This window comes from Lepidochelys kempii, chromosome 8 (assembly GCF_965140285.1).
Source record: "Lepidochelys kempii isolate rLepKem1 chromosome 8, rLepKem1.hap1, whole genome shotgun sequence".
NCBI classification, from domain to species: Eukaryota; Metazoa; Chordata; order Testudines; family Cheloniidae; genus Lepidochelys; species Lepidochelys kempii.
The window spans coordinates 83,070,056-83,089,431 of record NC_136387.1 but is presented as its reverse complement, the minus strand read 5'-3'; the positions used below and the strand labels follow the sequence as shown (position 1 = coordinate 83,089,431).

The following is a 19,376-nucleotide window of genomic DNA, read 5'->3' as shown; positions in this document are numbered from 1 at the left end:
GGTAGAATAAACTACTTGGTTTGACCTCTAGATTAGGGAATACCACCATTTTTGGTCATGCCTTTTACTAGCATTGCACGTACACTATCTTTAGCATTAGATTGTTTTGCTTGCTCCTGAGGTTTTTATCTCTGCTTACGTTAACTAGTGTGGCTTTTCATACTAGTAAAGAGTGCACAGATGTCAGTTTGCATTTCAACACCAAAGCTTCATATATGGTCTGTTGCAAAGAAAAAAAAAACCCCTCTCACTGAAGAGCCACAATGGAACAAATCTGTCTCTTTGTGTGTTTTTTCTCATGTTGACAAGTACAGTTGCTGTGGTCAGCAATTACAGGTCTCAGTTATGTGCACACTATATAAAAATGCTACAATTTGTTAGTGTGGTGGTAGGATATAGTCTTTTATATCTAGGTCATTGACTTATCCAGCCCAGATTGATAAGTACTTTTCTTCATTACCAAACAGATGTAAAGTGTGCTCTGTGGAATAAAGGTAGTTTAATGGGTACTTGTTCATGTCCCTGAAACCATTACTAGAGTTGGTTTCAGGGACATGGTTGGCACTATCTGAAGAGAAGTCAGTAATTGAAAGGACACGGAGACAACCTTTCCTCCAAATACTATCTATACTTTTTCAGTGCACCTGCCAGAGAAGTTAGGCACCTTCCACATAACATCACTGTACTCCTTTCATTTTTGTGTGTGCCTGAGCCTCGCTGACTAGTCCAGAAATAACCATTCGGACTGTTTCATCTTTCCCATTGCGGAAAGATTGTGTGAAAAGCTGATCTGGTATCAGTTCTGGAGGTGTCTAGGTCAAGGACTGTACTGCTCTCGAGGGGTAGCAAATTCTACAGATGAAAAATACAGATGAAGGTGTTAACTTGGCAAGTCTTGGTCCTGGCCCCTGCGTGTTTCACTTCAGGAACCTCATTATTTTCATAATATACACTACTTAGCTGTATGCTACCAATGATAATTAAATTGTCAGAATAAGGGAGGTTAAGCACATTTTGTAATGTATTATCCTTATTTTTCATTTTGTTCACTTGAGCTAATTCACAATTTGAATGGAGTAACATATGAATATAGCATAGTTTTAAGATATGAAATGCTGTCGTCTTTAAAGTGTGTTTAGAGGTCTTAGCTCACAGAGCACTGTACCAGGTAACTGAGTATCTTCCTAAGGTACCATGTCCCATCCTCATCACTGTACTATCTGAGCACCTCACTGTCTTTATCTTCACAACAGCCCCGGGAGATAGGGAGGTACTAATGTCTCCCTTTTACAGATGGGGAACTCAGACGCAAACAGACTGAGGCCCAAATCCTCAAAGTTAGTTAAGCACCCAACTTACATTGAAATCAATAGTAGTTTGGCACTTAGGAACCTTTGAAAGATCTAGGCTGAAGTGACTTGTCCAGTGTCAAACAGTCAGGAAATTTGTGCCAGAGCAGGAAGTTAAACCTGGGTGTCTCGAGTCCCAGGCTAGTGCCCTAACCATTGAATCATCCTTCTGTCCCATTAGTGATGGTAATATATACAATATATTAGGGCTGTCAAGTGATTAAACCAATTAACTGCACAATTAAACAAATTAACCGCTCGATTAAACAATAATTGAATACCATTATTTAAATATGTTTCGATGTTTTCTACATTTTTAAATATATTGTGTTCAATTACAACTCAGAATACAAAGTGTACAGTGCTCATTTTATATTTATTTTTATTACAAATATTTGCATGGTAAAAAACAAAAGAAATAGTATTTTTAAATTCACGACAAAGAGATTGCACTACAGTACTTGTATGAGATGAAAGTGCAACTTACAAATGTAGAATTTTTTTTGTTACATAACTGCACTCAAAAACAAAATGTAAAACTTCAGCGCCTACAAGTCCACTTAGTCCTACTTCTTGTTCAGCCAATCACTAAGACAGACAAGTTTGTTAATTGAAAAATACAATTTCTTTTGTTTATAATTTTACAGAGCAAATATAATCAAAAACAATTTACACTGATTTCAATTACAACACAGAATACAATGTATATGAAAATGTAGAAACATCCCAAATATTTAATAAATTTCAATTGGTGCGATTAAAACTGCAATTAATCATAATTAATTTTTTGAGTTAATTGCGTCAGTTAACTGCGATTAATCGACAGCCCTAACAATTATTAAAACAAATAAACTATGACATATAAGTTAAATATCATGATAATTTATGTAGGTGAATCCATAAAAAATAAAAGTTCAAATAGTGAATTGTAGCCACTGCATTTCAGTACCATTGCATGCTCAGTACATGTTCATATATCTTCACTCAGGGGGGGCAAATTAAGTTGTGGTGCACCAAGCTTAAATGTGGACTAACTTTTTTTCTACAAGGATAGTAGAAATTTCAATTGAAGAGTGACTCTTCCTAAGCGGGTAATAAATCTGCAGCAATTTCTTACAGGTAAAAATAGAAACCCACATATCAAACGGGTCAGGTGCCAGATCAGAGAACAACAAACCATGAATGACATTGTGCAGAAGACTGAGGTATGTATCAAGTTTAATATAATCAAAGTTCTGTAGTAACTTACAAGTGATGCTGACAAAAAACAAGTATTGATGCTTTATTTCTAATTGGTAAGCAGCAAATGGGTAAGAGCATAATAAGTTCAAGGAAAAGAATGTACCTTGTATCTTAAGGTAACAGAGAAGCCTTTGAAAAGAACCGTTTGATTAAGGAAAGTAAGGTTATTATATTTGCTGGAATATGTTAAAGGGGTTCTTACTATTATGCATTACATATTAGCTTTTCCTGAAAGGCTGGAAGTGGATGTCTGAAGTGAGATTCACAAAATAGGAAACATAATGTTGTTGAAAATTCAGAAAAAATGGGGAAAGGGAAAGAGGAAGAGAACATAAGAATGGTCTGACCCAGAATGGCCAATGCTCCATCTATTTCAGTATCCTGTCTTCTGACAGTGGCTGGTGCCATATGCTTCAGAGGGAGTGAACAGAACAGGGGAATTTATTGAGTGATCCATCTCCTGTCATTTTGTCCCAGGTTCTAACACTCACAGGTTTAGGGACACCTAGAATATAGGGTTGCACCCCCCACCATCTTGGCTAATAGCCATTGATGGACCTGTCCTCCAGGAACATATCTAATTCTTTTTTGAACCCAGTTATACTTCTGGCCTTCACAACATCCAATGGCAATGAGTTCTACAGGTTGATTCTGCATTGTGTGAAGTACTTCCTTATGCTTTTTTTAAACTTGCTGCCTATTAATTGGATGATCCTTGGTTCATGTGTTATGTGAAGGGGTATATAACACTTCCTTATTCACTTTCCTACACCATTCATGATTCAAGATGAAGATTAAAATATTAAAATATCTTTAGAAAGCATTGGGATTAAGTTACTCAAAAGATTTGTTTTAGCATTCTAGCTAGATAATTTAGTGATAGGAGTTAAAACAAGCATAACTAACATTGTGTGATGTACTCAAATGGGAAGCATATAAAATATGAAACAATGTTTTCAGTCAGTTTTTCAGCTGATTCAACCATACTATGTTGGCAGTAAAGTGTAAAAGGAGACAGAACACTCAAATATTTGTAAGATGTTGGTATGATGTACTAACTGGAGCCAGCAGAAGCATACAGATGAGGAAAGTGTTAGCACAGAAACCCCCATTAAAAATTCTTCAGCCATATATACAATAGGTCTCTGTTGGCCCAGGGAGCTTGGCTCCTCAACTGTCATGTGTAACCTCTGGATTGCTGGGTCATCCCCAATATTTAAGGAATTATTTTGATGATGTGCTTAAGTTTTTAAATGGAAGAATTATATTTTTTTTCTTTTAAAATGCCACCATGTGTAAAGATTCAACAGGTATGGTATAAAACATCTGTTACATAAGAAACCAAAGATATATTAGACACTGTGATGCTAATACCCATGTCTTCGTGTATACCTGAAATCTAAGTCCCAGTCTTGCTTCTAGAGGCAGAATCAAGTATATATTTCTGTTTTCAGAGTGAGTATACGTATTCTAATGCAACAATATAGAGATGTATATATCTTTTTAAAATTTCATGCGTGTTATAAGAGTACATTCTCAAAATTCAGGGCTTAACTACGTAGCCCTCCATTAAAATCAGTGGGATTCATACAGCTAAAGTCCAATAAAACTCAGTTTATTCCGTCATATTTATTACTGATTCATTCCTTTAAAAAATGGTAAAGTATAGCTAAAATGCTTGGCAGACAGTAGCCAGTGGCACAAAAATCATGATCACATATGTATTTTGTTTTAATAAATCTTACATTCTGTCTAATCCAATCTGTCAAACAATTTCTCTCCATCTGTTTCAACTTTCTTTTCCTTATCTTTACTTCTTCTTTATCTTCACAAAGATTCTGCTTTCTTCATCTAAACCTGTCCAAAAATCCTATGTGCCCAAACTTCACAAGGGTGATGTAAAGGATAAATTTGAAGCTATGCAGAAAGCAAGGGAAGAAAGAAATCAAAGGAGGTCTAGAGATGAAAAGCAAAGAAGAAAAGAACAGTATGTTAGAGAGAGAGAATGGAACAGGAGAAAGCAGGAGGTTATTTTCTTTGCAAATATTTTTCATATTTTTTTAATATTCACTTGATCATAAGAATTTTAAAAATATTTTTGGAACTTTTCATTGTAATTCAAATAAGTGGTCTCAACATCTAGTAGATAAACTATTTTTGAACCCTTTATATGATAATATTGAAATTTTGTCTTCTAATGCTTAAAGACAGTTCAGTTCTAGTTTCTCTTTTTAATCAACTAGATGAAAGAACTACTTGCTTCTGATGAAGAAGAAGAAACAAAGTCTTCTAAAATAGAAAAAGCTTATGTTCCAAAGCTGACAGGTAAGAAACTCAGTTTAAAAGTCCATGTAATTTGACAGTTGAAGATTAGATCAAATTATTGAGTTTTGTATTTCACATTCATAGGAACTGTTAAAGGCAAGTTTGCAGAAATGGAGAAGCAGAGACAAGAAGAAGAAAGAAAAAGAATGGAGGAGGAAAGAAAGCGCAGAATTGAACAAGATATGATTGAGAAAAAGAAAATTCAGAGAGAACTGGCAAAAAAAGCCCAGGAGGTATATTTATCTTGTTCTGAATACTAAGTACATATCAAATAGTCAACATTGTTTATTTTGTATGATTTTTTTCTAAGAGTTCAGCAGGAGGATTTGGTCTTAGTTTCTTGAAAGTAGGTGAATGGACTGTCGTCTACGAGGGAGATGAGTGTGGTGGAGGAGTTTTTGGGGTGTGTGGAGGGTTATCACTCTTGTCAAACACTGAGCTTGAGTTATAGCTGAAGCCAGGCATTGATGAAAACAGAAAGTGGGAGAGGGAATGAACCAAACACAGATTTTGGTATCATATGCTTGGAAGTGATTCAAGGCTAAGTTGACTAAGTAAATTTTAAAACATTTGTTGTTACATACACACATTTTAGACAAGAGATGCTGATTTATATTCAAGTTTATTACTGAAAATAGGTGTTTGTAAGAAGCACAGTTGTAGACAAATTGTCCACTAAAGACTACTTAAAAGTGATGTTTCAATCAGTATTTTATTCTTTTGTCATTGTACAGATCACTTCTGTTAGATATATAAATGAGTAGCTTCAATTCTTGCCAATGCCTACAAGCCTAATTTTATCTTTTTGATAAACTCTGAATTGGAGTGTGTCCCCTCCTTCTGTAGTTCTTTCACGGAAGCAATTACCTGTGTGAGTAAGAGTCTAAATGTCATAGTCCAGGACCATGAACAAATGGTTTGCTTAACCAAAAATATTAGCACTTAATCTTTTCCCTCCACACAGAAGAGGAAAGAGAACTCTTATTAGGGATAAATATCCAACAAAGATTTAGCTAGTCATGTCCTACTGGGAGTAACATTACTAAGTTTTGAGCATTCTGCTGAAAGTTTAGCTCATAATCTCTTTCAGTACCTGTTCTAGAGTTTATTTACTTCGAAAGGTAGGAGTACAGTATGTAAATTTGTACTCAGGAAGGAAGTTATACTCATTTCAAACAATAAAAATATATAGAAACTAATGTCAAGAATATGAATATAGGAAAGAGGGCTTTCTCACTAGGCTAAGTCTCAAGGGAAGGACAAGGTCACTTTGATATGAAATTAGATGACATTTTCTTTAGCTTCTCTTGCACAATTATGGAATGCATGTGGAAACAAATCTTTATCTATGTGTATTTACTAGTTTATCACTAAGAAGCTAAATAAGATTATTATGCTATACCTAGGGTTTCAATTCTGTTTCCAGGATTACATTGCTAGTAAAGTAAGCCTTTATCTAGTAAGCCACAAGAACTGTTCCAACATTAATACTGCTGTAGGTTAAAACATGACATACTACCTAGGCATTAAAATGTAATGTCAGGTAAAACTCATATAGCTATCAAAAAGTATTCAGAATGGTATCCCTCTTTTCCCTCCCACCCCAAAGATACATAAAAACTTAAATGCAACATACATTTGCACAAGTTAATTTTCCATTTTATATTTGAAAATCTAAGGCAAAGAACAAAAGTAACATAATTATGTGAAATTCTCATTTAATAGATTGATGACATAAACAATACAGGAACTGAATCAGCAGCAGAGGTAATTGGACTTTTTTTTTTTCAAAGAAACATTCACCTAATTTTTTATTCACTGCTTTATTATTTTAATAGGGATTGGGTAAATAAACAATACACTTAATTTTTCATGGAAATTCTGTAACAAGGCTAAAAAAGCCTGAGAAAATGTCTTAGCCACAAAATATATTGCCATCTATCTATATGAGGCCAATTTATTCTAGCTTTAAAACAGGTTTAAAGGTAAATGACTTACCAACCATTAAAGTCAGAATAAAAAAATAACTAAGGCTTACATTTTCAAAGGGATTGTGTTGCTCATAGGACATTGGCCTCTAAATGCACTAGTGGCTTTAAAAAAGGCAAAGAGCTTTTAAGGTTAGATTTTCAATCTTGAAATTAAAGAGGGATAGTGTCAAGGTTTTTTTTTAATGTTACAGTACATTCAAGATTTTTAGATTTGTTTAAAAGAAAGAATGTTTATAATCGCTTTAACAATGTTTTGGTTTACTTTTTGCACTTCAGCTTGGAAACTGTAGCTAGACTGGTTTGTTTGGTCAGTTTAACACACTGATTTATATGTGCTAGCACAATGTTGTTGTCTATGAGGTTCCAGCATTGTAAGAGGACGTTTAATTTTTAAAAAAGCTGGACACCAAAACCCCATTTTTCACTAAGGTGTCAAAACAAAGTGTAATCATCACACTTCTACTGAAGTTTTCTTTTTAAAAATAAAATCTAAATTTTGGGTCTAATTTACTAGACAGTCTCTCTTTAATAAAAAGAAAAGGAGTACTCGTAGCACCTTAGAGATTAACACGTTTATTTGAGTATAAGGTGCCACAAGTACTCCTTTTCTTTTTGCGAATACAGACTAACATGGCTGCTACTCTGAAATCTCTCTTTAATGGTGATATTTTGTGTAAATCCACATCATGGAAGATATTTTCGCACATGAATTTGTATTGGACAATAGCTCAAATCCACTTGAGACAGCAATAGATTCTATAAACAAAAGAAGCCTGTAAATGTTTGAGTTGTCAGTGTTGATTTAATCAGACATTTTGAAATGCTGCACAACTTCTGTCACTTAAAAAAATTACTAAGGACTCAGTCCTAGATATCATGGAGATTGAACATACAAATACACGTAATAGATCCCAGACTTCTGCCGAAGTAAAACTGAAGGGACTGGCAGTTACTTCACATGCTGTTTTTTAAATCACATATTTGTTTCTGGAGAAAGAGAGTGTGTGGAAGCAAATTCCTTATTAGCTTGTTTCCAAATGGAGCATAGCACCTTAAAACTTAGGTGCATTTACAATTATGTCAGCAAAATTTCAGCAGCTTTTTTCCAATCAGCCATGAATAGTTGTGGATAAGTTCAACTGTCAATGAAGATACTGTACAAGTTCAATGAACACTTGCCACCAGTCACATTTCAATTTAAAATAGAATTCTCTTGATGCTCTTCTGTTGTCAGAAGAAAACTAATGGCTGTCAGTAGTACTGGAAAATGAGTTTTGCTCTGGTCCCTACTTTTAGTCTCAGTATAACTATATTGGCAATTTTGAGAAGCACAGGTAACAGTGGCAGCTGCATGTGGAAAGACGACTCCAAAAAGTCAATATTTATGGAAACAAATTTGTTATTAACAACAGGAAGGTGATGATTCGCTGCTGGTGACAGTAGTGCCTGTCAAACCTAACAAAACACCTGGAAAGATTAAAATAAATTTTGAAGACCCAGGAGATGAGAGAGAACAACAAGAAAAAAGAAAGCAAGAAGAAGAAAAGAGGATAAGATATGCGGAACAAAAACGATCCCTCAAGGAAGCCAAGTGTCTTTCATTTGTCATGGTAAACAAATCATGAGAAATACTTGGGAAACACACGTTTGATATTTAAACTGTATTTAACTTTCATTTTTGTTATCTAGGATGAAGATGAAGGCAGTGAAACAAATGAACCTCTTTCTCCTGGGAAACTGAAATTAACATTTGAAGAACTGGAAAAACAAAGACAAGAAAATCAAAGAAAGCAAGCAGAGGAGGAGGCAAGACAACGTTTGGAAGAGGAAAAACGTGCTTTTGAAGAAGCTAGACAACAAATGGTAAATAGATGCGTTATTCATTTCTAGTTATGGATGCTTGTTTGTGTAGAAAATACACTACATTCCTTCATGTATCTGGTTTTTTTTTTACATCTGAATTGTTTCAAACTGTTAACCTCATGATGATTCTCAATTTTTAACAGTTGAGATGGAGACCTGACAGCATCATCAGTTTCAAAAATACTTTCTGCCCTAGATATTGTTCTAGATCAGTAGTTTTCAGACTTTTTTTCTGGCAACCCGGTTGAAGAAACTTGTTGATGCCCGCGACCCAACGGATGGGGTGTGGGAGAGGGCTCAGGGCTGGGGCAGGGGCTTGGGGTGCAGGCTTACATCCGGTGGCTCCTGGTCAGCAGTGCAGCTGGGATACAGAGGCAGGCTTCCCACCTGTCCTGGCACCGCGAACCACGTTGCTCCCCAGAAGTGTCTAGAAGGTCCGGCTCCTAGGCAGAGACGCGCAAGCAGCTCCGTGTGGCTCTTGCCCGCAGGCACCACTCCCCCTTCCCCCAGCTCCCATTGGCTGGGAACCGGCCAATGGGAGTGCAGAGCTGGTGCTCAGGGCAGGGGCAGCGCACAGAGCCCCTTGGCTCCCCTGTCTATGAGCCAGACCTGCTGGCCACTTCCGGGGTGCAGCGCAGTGTCAGAACAGGTAGGGACTGCCAGTTTTTACTGGCTGAGCAAATTGACCCAGTGCTTTGCATTCCACGACCCAGTACTGGCTCGCGACCCGAACTTTGAAAATCACTGTCCTAGATAGGGTTCAGAGTAGCAGCCATGTTAGTCTGTATTCGCAAAAAGAAAAGGAGTACTTGTGGCACCTTAGTGTTAGTCTCTAAGGTGCCACAAGTACTCCTTGTCTTTGTTCTAGATAGTGATTCATTTAAGTCTTGGCATAGTTATTTAAACAAGCCACTGGTATTACTGAAGCTTCTTTTTCTTAAAAGCATGCTATCAGTCATATTCATTCTTACAAAATGTAGCAGCATCATAGGATACTCCAGTTTCATGTGTCAGTATGTTTTAATGTTTTTGGAACTGAAGCAATTGTATAAAAGTATTAAAAGTATAAAGAACAGATTTTATTCTGTTCTTAAAGTGACTCCAGTTCTTAGTTTTCAATTAATTAAATATTGATTGAATTTCAACTGCTCCAGATGAATTTACCACATTTGTGGGTATCAGTATCCTTCTAGTGGTTTTCAGTCACATGGCTAAACATTATTTAACAAACTGGAAGTTATCCAAGTTTTGTCTAACTTCAGTGGTACTTTGAGCATTGCAATAACCAGTATTTTCACACATGAAAGGATTCCATGGCAATTGTCTGGAGCTATTTCTTATTCATCTCTTTTGTTTATCTACCATGTTTATATTCATCACTGAGGATCTCTCTTTGGAGTAGGAGAGAGAGGAGGAGGGGAAGGTTGGATCAGTCCTTTTCTTTATAGAGGGTTTAAATACTACATTCTAGATTAAGAGATTTAGCCTAACATGTTGTCAGAAATAGAAAAAAACAATCCTGTTCTCCCTCCCCCCAACTCCAGCCTGATATGTCTCCATAATATAGCCTTTGCCCTAAAGAGTTTTGTAAGCTAGGATGATCTAAGATTCAGTAGACCTCTGTATAAATTAGGTACTCTGTTCTACAGCAATAATAATTGTTTAATTAGAGTATTTGCATCAGGTACATTGGATAGTTTAGCTACATTTACCATTTTCTTAATAATTTGCAACAAAATGAGACCACCTTTAGAGAATTCTGTATTTAAAAATAGATTTTACTTCTGTGCACTCAGATGACTATTTATGCCATTGTTCTCCCACATAGAAGGTATGCATCAGTATTTGCACTTGTGAATGGGAATTTTATTTCAGTGCACCATGCAAGATTTTATTTCTAGGAATTTAATAGACCACACACTGTTGGTAACTAAAAAAAAATTGATTATCGAGACTGTTCCTGGGCAGATTGTAACCATCTTGCACTTGATGTGGTGTTTTTATAGTACCAGTTTTAAAGATCCTGATTCAGCACAAAATTGTGGAAACCCAGGCGCTCAGAAAATTGAAACCCTGGAAATTTCCAAAACAAAATTTTTGTAGCCCAGCATCAGAATGCCTCCGATCTTGAGTGTGGGTCTGGGGTCAAAATCCATATCTGATCTTGAATCCAAATTCTGTAGCTTAGGTCCATATCTGTTTTCCTGGTGCTTAACCTTTCCTCTTACTAACAAACCTGAACACCACAGCTCTCCAACATTATAGTGTATTCTTCGTTTAGAAAGCCACAGTGGTCATCCTAAACAATACTTTGTTCCACTCCCCTCACCCACATTTTGAAATACATAGTTTCGGTATAAAGGTGACATTTGCGTTTGTTTTTTTTAAAAAAAGCTCTTATGGTGTTTCCCTTTTTACACACCCAACTTTGGTTGGTTATAAATTACCATTTTCCTCCCAATCACTTGCCTTTGTTGGTTGTACCTTTGCAGAGTTTTTTAAAGGGGATAATTCAATTATTTCCTTCCATTTTGTTTCTTTCCATAGATATTCAGTAATTTAATCATTCTGAAAAGCTGATGTCCTATAATTTTCTCAACTCTGTGAGCAACAGCTCGATGCCATAATGCTTAGAATGTGCAGCAAACTCGAGCAGCGATGCCATCATAGCTCATGGATTCACTCTCTCCGTAGACATACAGCAGTTGAAGGAATATCCATTCTTTGTTGCAGTTTGCAAATCCCAGCCTTCTCTTTGCTGACAGTATCTAATGGAGAAGGGCAACAATGAAGATATTGAAGCACCTCATTTCAGTTCTTCAGAGATGTTTCATTTTCTGGAGGAGGAACAGAAGCACCATTGTCAATCTGGGTCAAAAATAAAATGATAATATATAGTAGTAGTTTATTTATAAAAATTCACAGCCCACTACTATATTATTTTGTAAAAAATCAGCACTGAGGGAAAGCACCTCACATGCAAATAGAGAGTCCAATGCATTTACATAATATTTCTACTACAAATGAAAGGTCTATTAATTTCACATATCTGCAAAGGAACCTGACAGCATAATTCAAGATTCAGAGAGATGTTTTATTACTCAGATTTTCAGGATTGTTACCCCCTTTGAGGCCTGTTTAGGTATGTCAAAATGATCCAGCCCTTAAAAGTATAAATCAAAGATGATTTTGGCTATTTAGTTCACCCCCTGCTTGTGTAATATTATTCTTGATTTATAAGCGTGTAGTGTTAAACTATTCCTCAGAGAGAATTTGAAAAGTTATCCAGATTGTGCCTAAGTATCTAAAACTTTAAAGTATTCGGTGTGTGGGCTTTGAGATAGACTGCAGTTTTTACATTTCCTAGAGGGATCTTTTCTTTCTTCCCACTGGCCCAAAAAGAGTAAAAACATTTAATTTTTTTTTCTAAAGGTAAACGAAGAGGAAGAAGATAAAGAAAATGAAAATTCTATTAAAGAATTCCGTCCTGGTAAACTCAAGCTCAGCTTTGAGGAGTTAGAAAGACAGAGGAGAGAGGAAGAAAAGAGGAAAGCAGAAGAAGAAGCCAGAAGACGCATAGAAGAGGAGAAAAGGGCATTTGCTGAAGCAAGGAAGAGTATGGTAAGACATTTTGCTTAGCATTTAAGAGATTTTTCAGATCTGAATTCTGCCAGTAGGGTGCACTTCTGGAAATGGCATGAGATCATATCCACCTATTCAGTAGCATACATTTCAGCTGCTTCTTTAACCCAAATAGTTATCAGAGAATGGACCATCTGGGTAGTTAAACTCAAGTTAGTAAAATAATAAACTTGTAGCTGCCCTAGGAAACATTCCTAATCATTTAAAATTACATCAAAAGTTACTGCTTGTAACCAGTAAACAGTATTACGCTGTACTTGAAAACTTAAAAGAAAAACAAAGAATCACAAAGAAAAATTATTTTTTTTCCTCGGGAATTTCTCTCCTACATCCTCAGTTTATATTGCCATCTTCAAGACCACACACCAGTCATGATCCAACTGGCTGAAACAAATATGCTCCCTTGAAATCCATCAATGTCTCTCTTTAACTAGGAAAATTCACCAAGTTCTGCCCTCATTTATATCTATGGCACCTCAATGAACAACTTGGGACAGAACTTGGCTTCCATAATCTCTTTAGTATGATGATTCACAAGCCAGGAAACAAAACAAAAAAAACAAAATTAACAAATCGGGTTGAGGTTGCAAAGCTTGCAAGTTAGTTTAAGTTAAAAGTGGGGGAGAAAAATGATCCAACTTTGATCTGGACAACATTGAGCAATCATAGATCCCCATGATGATTATTTTATTTTATTTTTATTATTTTAAAGAAATTACTCTAATGTAGAATGACACTCAGAAATGTCAAGTGTATTTAGTTTTCACTCAGGAAGCTTTCTTTATGCTACTCCTCTGGGGAGGGCAGTACAGGACGCTTTAAGTCACTTAAAAAAAAAAATTTTTTTTTGCAAACTAGACCATATTGGACTTGTATGCAGATAAAAATATCCAGAGTTATTGTAAAAGATTACAAAAATTGTAACCCAGAGCTTCAGAAGGGATATAAGCCTTCGTACTTCTTGGTATAAGCAGGGCCGGCTCTAGGCACCAGCAAAACAAGCAGGTGCTTGGTGCAGCACATTTCTAGGGGCGGCATTCCGGCGCCGGCCATGCTGCCCCTAGAAATGTATCCCCGCCACCCCAGCTTGTCTCCGCTCCACCTCCGCCCGCTCCCCTGAGCGCACCGTCGCCGCTCCGCTTCTCCCCCCCAGGTTTGCTGTGCGCAGAACAGCTGTTTCACGTGACAAGCCTGGGAGGGAGGGAGGAGAAGCCGAGCGGCAGTGCACTCGGGGGAGGCAGCAGTAGTGGAGCAGAGGTGAGCTGGGGCAGGGAGCGGTTCCTCTACCCCCCCATTACTAACTGCACTCCCCCCAACCCTCGCTCACCTCCACTCCGCCTGCTCCCCTGAACACGCTGCCTCTCCCTCGCCTGAGAGGGAGGGGGGAGAAGCGGAGCAGCGGCGTGTAAAGGGGGCAGGTGGAGCGGAGGTGAGCTAGGGCGGGGAGTTGCGGTGGGGGAGCTGCAGGAAGCAATGGCGGGGGGGAAATGCGGCACGCCCGGGGGAGGAGGCGGGGCCGGGAATTTGGGGAAGGGGTTGGGAAGGGGCGGAGTTGGGAGGGAGCAAAATTTTTTTGCTTGGGGTGGCAAAAATCCTAGAGCTGGCCCTGTGTATAAGCAACCTCTGACTGAGATTAGGAACAAAGTTCTGTGTTAGCACCATATTCTATAATAGCTTCATGTGGAGCATCTTACACCTTCTTCTGAAGCAATTGCTATTGGGCCATTGTGGGGAACAAGATACTGGAAGAGATGTAACACTGTCTGGTCCAGCATGGGAATTTCATGTTCTCAAATACAGCCTCAATGAGACAACTGTCAGACATCAACAATGCAAATCGTTTCTTTCAAAATTCAAAGCAACATCGCAGTGAATTAGGCCATGCACATTAGCATTAACAACTTTGGCAAGTACCATGTTTTGTTAGATAGGCCAGGGCCCTACATCATCATAAGACAACCAGAGGAAATGTTAGGAAAATCCTAGTTTAGAAACTGTATGTGATACTACTGCTTCCGCGGTAATGTAGACAGGGCCTGTAATCGGTCTACAGCTCTAGGAAGGGACAAAAATGAGACGTTAAACCAGCAGGTACAACAGATGAACTATGAATAGGGCAACAATGCTGACATGATTTTTAAGAAAAGTCAGGAGGTGGTGAAGAGGGCGGTTGCAGCCACTGCTTTGTAAAATCTCTTCTCTGTTGTAATACGAGCTAGAACAGAGCGTGTTGCGTTGCGAAGAAAACAGGGTGTCCGCCTACACTTCCTGCTTTTTACTCGCTCCAGCAATAGCAATGAGGTCATCAAAACTTCCTTCCCATGGGACAAGCAGGTGTCCCTATTACAGTACTATCAATATTACATGTTTGGCAGTAGGAGGAAGGATCTGAAAATTGCAATCTCCCTCTCTCTCAGTACCTCTTCCCCAAATATTTTTTCTGATAGTTTAAAATTACCTTGGAAACTAGGTTCCTTAAGGGTTTTTTTTCAGTATGAGTCTGAACAATTACAAAATAACAAAACCCCCTCACCATTAGTAAATTAAGTTTAATTCCATAAGATATAACAAATGACATGACTGCATAGCAATAACCAGAGACATTTAAGAAGTTTAGGATCCTAAATTAACAGAATACATAGAAAGGCAAAGTTCCTAAAAATTATCTTACAAGAGAGTTGGAAAGTTATTCCCTCTCATCTTCCTGGCGTGAATTCAAGATTCCCCAAGAAGAGGAGATGACATTAAAAAAACCTAAAGCAGCAGTGCAGGAGGGACATTGACTCCTTCTAGTGTTTAAAGTATTTGTGTAGTCATCAACTCTTTAGGAGAAACAGAAACTAAAAGTTAGGTCTTGATAGGTTAATCTGTCTTTTCCTAATAGGTTTCATACATTCTCCTGCAGATCTGTTCCACATTCTACCCTAACAGCTGGCTCCCAGTCGTTTGCTCAGATGGAATTTCTCCTCCACCCCATATTATTGAAGCAATATTTTAGTTTAAAAAAAAAAAGCAGCTTTATTTTGAAGCTTTTGTCACCATCAAGTTAGTCACCGTCAGCCTGGAACATTCATCTTGGATCACTATCATTTTCTTTCAACTAAATTAGACTAGTAGAGGGATGCTCTATACAGAGGGATCAAAACAGGTTCTCCCTCACATATCAGTCACATTACAGGCCCAGTGATATTTACCTCCACCATACTGCACAGTATGGAGATTGCAAAATATAAATATTCCCCAGTTCTGTATTCACAGAAGAGGTAAGGATGGCAGTGGGCTCATGTAGCCATACAAACAGGACAGCTGGTATACTAAACACATTGGGCTGAAGTCAGACCTAGTGCAGTTCCACTTTTCATGTGGCTTTCACCAGGGATACAGTTGGCCCATTGTCTTCTTGTGAGTATGTGCGTCTCCATTAAATTGGCAATCAGGGTACTTCTTCAGAGCTGCCGTTAGCACACTTCTCACTTCTACACATGCACAGTCCATTGACTGAATTCTCATCTGTGCAACTTCTGTTCATTTAGCTTCCCCGAGTCTTTCTGAAGTGGTGAAGAGATGAACTAATGCATCGCCAGCAAAAGGCGCCCACATTTCTTCTCCGGTTTAGATGTGGTTACCTTCTTTCAACGTGTAGATGTGCCATACAGTCATGTTTCATATTCATTATTAAGTGAAATGATAGATACTTTGAGATTGTTTGTTTATTGCTTGGTCTTTGCCTCTACCTTGTGCAGATGCAATTCATCTCAACTGACATAAGCTTGCCCAATGCAAGACAATTGAAGAGCTGGGAGTGGCAGGAGCAGCTGAGCTGCTCATAGGGCAGTACAGTAACTCCTCGCTTAACTTTGTACTTATGCTCCTGAAAAATGCAACTTTAAGCAAAATGATGTTAAGCGAATCCAATTTCCCCATAAGAGTTAATGTAAATAGAGGGGGTTAGGTTCCAGGGAAGTTTTTTTTGCCAGACAGAAAACGTATATACACACACACACACACACATATACAGTATAAGTTTTAAACAAACAATCCTGTACACAGCAATGATGATTGTGAAGCCTGGTTGAGGTGGTGGAGTCAGAGGGTGGAAGAGGGTGAGATATTTCCCAGGGAATGCCTTACTGCTAAATGATGAACTAGCACTCAGCTGAGCCCTCAAGGGTTAACAAATTGTTGTTAATGTAGCCTCACACACTACAAGGCAGCACAAATGGTTGGAGAGGAGACAGCATGGCAGAGACAGAGACACACACCCTGTGTGTGAGAGAGGCGCATTGCCCCTTTAAGTACGACGACACCACTCTAAGTACGTTGCCTTTTTAAGTAGATCAGCAAGTTGAGACAGCAGCTGCTGCCAGCAAGCTCCCTCCATCCTGAGCCCTGTCATGTTTCTCCCCACCCCCAAGGAAATGGGGTCAGCTGGGGGCAGGAGCAGGGGGAAAGGGAACACCATGACATTAGCTCCCCTCTTCCCCACCCCCACCCCGTACAGCAAGCAGGAGGCTCTGGGGAGCAGCTCCAAGGCAGAGGGCAGGAGCAGCACATGGCAGTGGGGGGAGGGGTAGCTGAACTGCCGGCAATTGATAGCCTGCTGGGCAGCTGCCACACAGGGAACTTAGGGGAGTGGGGAGCTGATGGGGGGGGGGCTGCCGGTCCACCCTGGTTCCAAGCCCCCACTAGCTCACTGCAACAGGCTGCTCTTCCTGCAAGCAGTGGATAAAGCAGGCAGCTGCCAAACGTTATAATGGAGCATTGCACAACTTTAAACGAGCATGTTCCCTAATTGATCAGCAACGTAACAATGAAACAATGTTAACTGGGACAACTTTAAGTGAGGAGTTACTGTATTAGAGGATGTCTTTAACAGACAGCAACAGCAGATAAGGGAGGGGCAAGAAAAGTCCTGAAAGAGTCGCGGGTAAAATGAGGAGGTAGGGACAAAGTAGTGCAACAAGACAAAATAGGTATGATTCCTGCAACAGTTAAAAGTACCGGATTCTATAGTGATGAGAACCATATGAATATAGGCATGGCTAGAAAGATGACCTAACAAAATAAGCAAAGAATGCACAAATCCATTTTTTAGTTTATGACGAGGCTGAAAGTTTCATTTTATAAAACAAAGATTTATGTTTCTGCTTGCTTTTAAACTTTTGATTTTGGTGGAGCTGGGTCTAAGACATTATTTGTGCTTACACACCTTAAGGAAGGAAAGGTATTGGAATCTTTAACAAAGTCATACAACTTTACACTCTTGTCCATTAGGCTTTGGAAGCAAATAGTGTTAAAAGCCACACAGATGTTCAGCTTTGTCTCTTTGGATGTCAACTCTAATCCCACTAATTCTCTAATTACCAGTCTTCCAGGATAGACAAAATTTTAATTTATATAGTGTCAAATATCAAGCAAATTTTCTTTTTGAACAGAAACCTTAACCTTTCATGCCATCCTAACATATAAAAAAGCTTTTAAAAAGGCCATAAGGTATTTTTTTCCCCCTGTGTATGTCACTAAGGAATTTGGAAGGGGTGAGGAAAGGAGCTAGAGGGGAAGGCAGAAAAGAAAATAGAGGATGAAGAGGTGAATTATAAAAGACTACCTGCACTGTTCAAAGTTACATGGGACAGGCTACCATAGTGTATGACCATTTTTATAAAATTGCGTCTAAGTTGTGTGTCACATCTCAAAACAGCTTATGAAACTGAATTAAATGTTTTATTACTTATTCCTTCAGATTTCTGAAGTGTAAACTTTAGTTACCCAGATCACAGAATAGGTGCCTATCTCAAATTAAACACAAAAAATAAGCAAAGGACTGTCCATAAAACTCTGTCCACCTCATCTTCCTCCCTCCTCGAAACAGCTTTGCTGCATGCTTCAAAGGTTAGAGAAGGGGTCGGCAACCTGCAGCACGTGTGCCAAAAGCGACACGCAAGCCAATTTTTACTGACATGCGGCTGCCGGCCGGGGTTCTGGCTGCCGCTCCTGCTCAGCCCGCTGCCGGCCTGGGTGAACGGAACCCCAGGCCGGCAGCAGGCTGAGCGGCGCTGGCAGCCGGGACCCTGGCTGGCAAGAGCCGGCAGATGGAACCCAGACCGGCGGCGGGCCGACGCTGCCGGTCTGGTGTTCTGTCCACTGGTGTAGGGTGTTAAATTTCTCCCTGTAGGAACGTGTTACTTGTGGAGCACCAGGACTGCCAGCCGTGAGTAGTACACGGGAAGTACCACATTCCTAAGGGGAGAAATTTAACACACTACACCCCAAACAGCTGGCCCACTTCCCGCCCCCTGACTGCCCCCCTCAGAACCCCTGATCCATCCAACCCCCCACCCCACTCCTTGTCCCCTGACCATCCCCTCCTGGGGCCCCCTGACTGCCCCCCTCAGAACCCCTGATCCATCCAACCCCCCACCCCACTCCTTGTCCCCTGACCATCCCCTCCTGGGGCCCCCTGACTGCCCCCCTCAGAACCCTCCACCGATACAACCCCACCTGCTCCTTGTCTCCTGACCACCTCCTCCCAGGGCCCTCCCCCCCATCCGACCCCCTGGGACCTCCTCCCCCATCTAAGCCCTCCTGCTCCCTGTCCCCTGACTGCCCTGACCCCTATCCTGACCCCTGACAGGCCCCCCGGGACTCCCACACCTATCCCTGTTCCCCATCCCCTTATCATGCCACTCAGAGCATCAGGACCAGGAGCCGTAAGTAGCATGTTCCTATGGGGAGCAATTTAATACACTACACGCGTCCCCACTCAGCCTGCTGACGGTCTGGAGTTCTTAAAATATGTTCTCTCACCCCTTATAAAAAATTACACTACAATTAGCTTAAAAACTTGAAAACTTAAAAACGTTGTTTGTATACTACAGTAATCGTTACAAAATGTATAATGTTAATAAATACATAGGTTCGATGAAACAAAGTAGTTGTACTTACGTGCCTGTGCTTAATTTGT

The 19,376-nt window shown here is 39.4% G+C and overlaps 1 protein-coding gene across 3 annotated transcripts in view; it reads left to right on the top strand.

Moving 5' to 3' along the window:
* Positions 1 to 19,376, top strand: part of NEXN (nexilin F-actin binding protein) — a 45,605-nt gene that overhangs the window by 13,576 nt on the left and 12,653 nt on the right. For 2 of the 3 annotated variants that reach the window (XM_078854104.1, XM_078854106.1), the window contains exons 2-8: positions 2,469 to 2,554; positions 4,835 to 4,916; positions 5,001 to 5,149; positions 6,642 to 6,683; positions 8,320 to 8,517; positions 8,597 to 8,770; positions 12,203 to 12,391. In XM_078854104.1, coding sequence (XP_078710230.1) covers positions 2,528 to 2,554; positions 4,835 to 4,916; positions 5,001 to 5,149; positions 6,642 to 6,683; positions 8,320 to 8,517; positions 8,597 to 8,770; positions 12,203 to 12,391 — 861 coding nt within the window. In that variant the 5' untranslated portion in view covers positions 2,469 to 2,527. Of the gene's footprint in view, positions 1 to 2,342; positions 2,555 to 4,834; positions 4,917 to 5,000; positions 5,150 to 6,641; positions 6,684 to 8,319; positions 8,518 to 8,596; positions 8,771 to 12,202; positions 12,392 to 19,376 lie in introns of those variants that run through there. The other variant, XM_078854105.1, reaches the window with a different exon arrangement.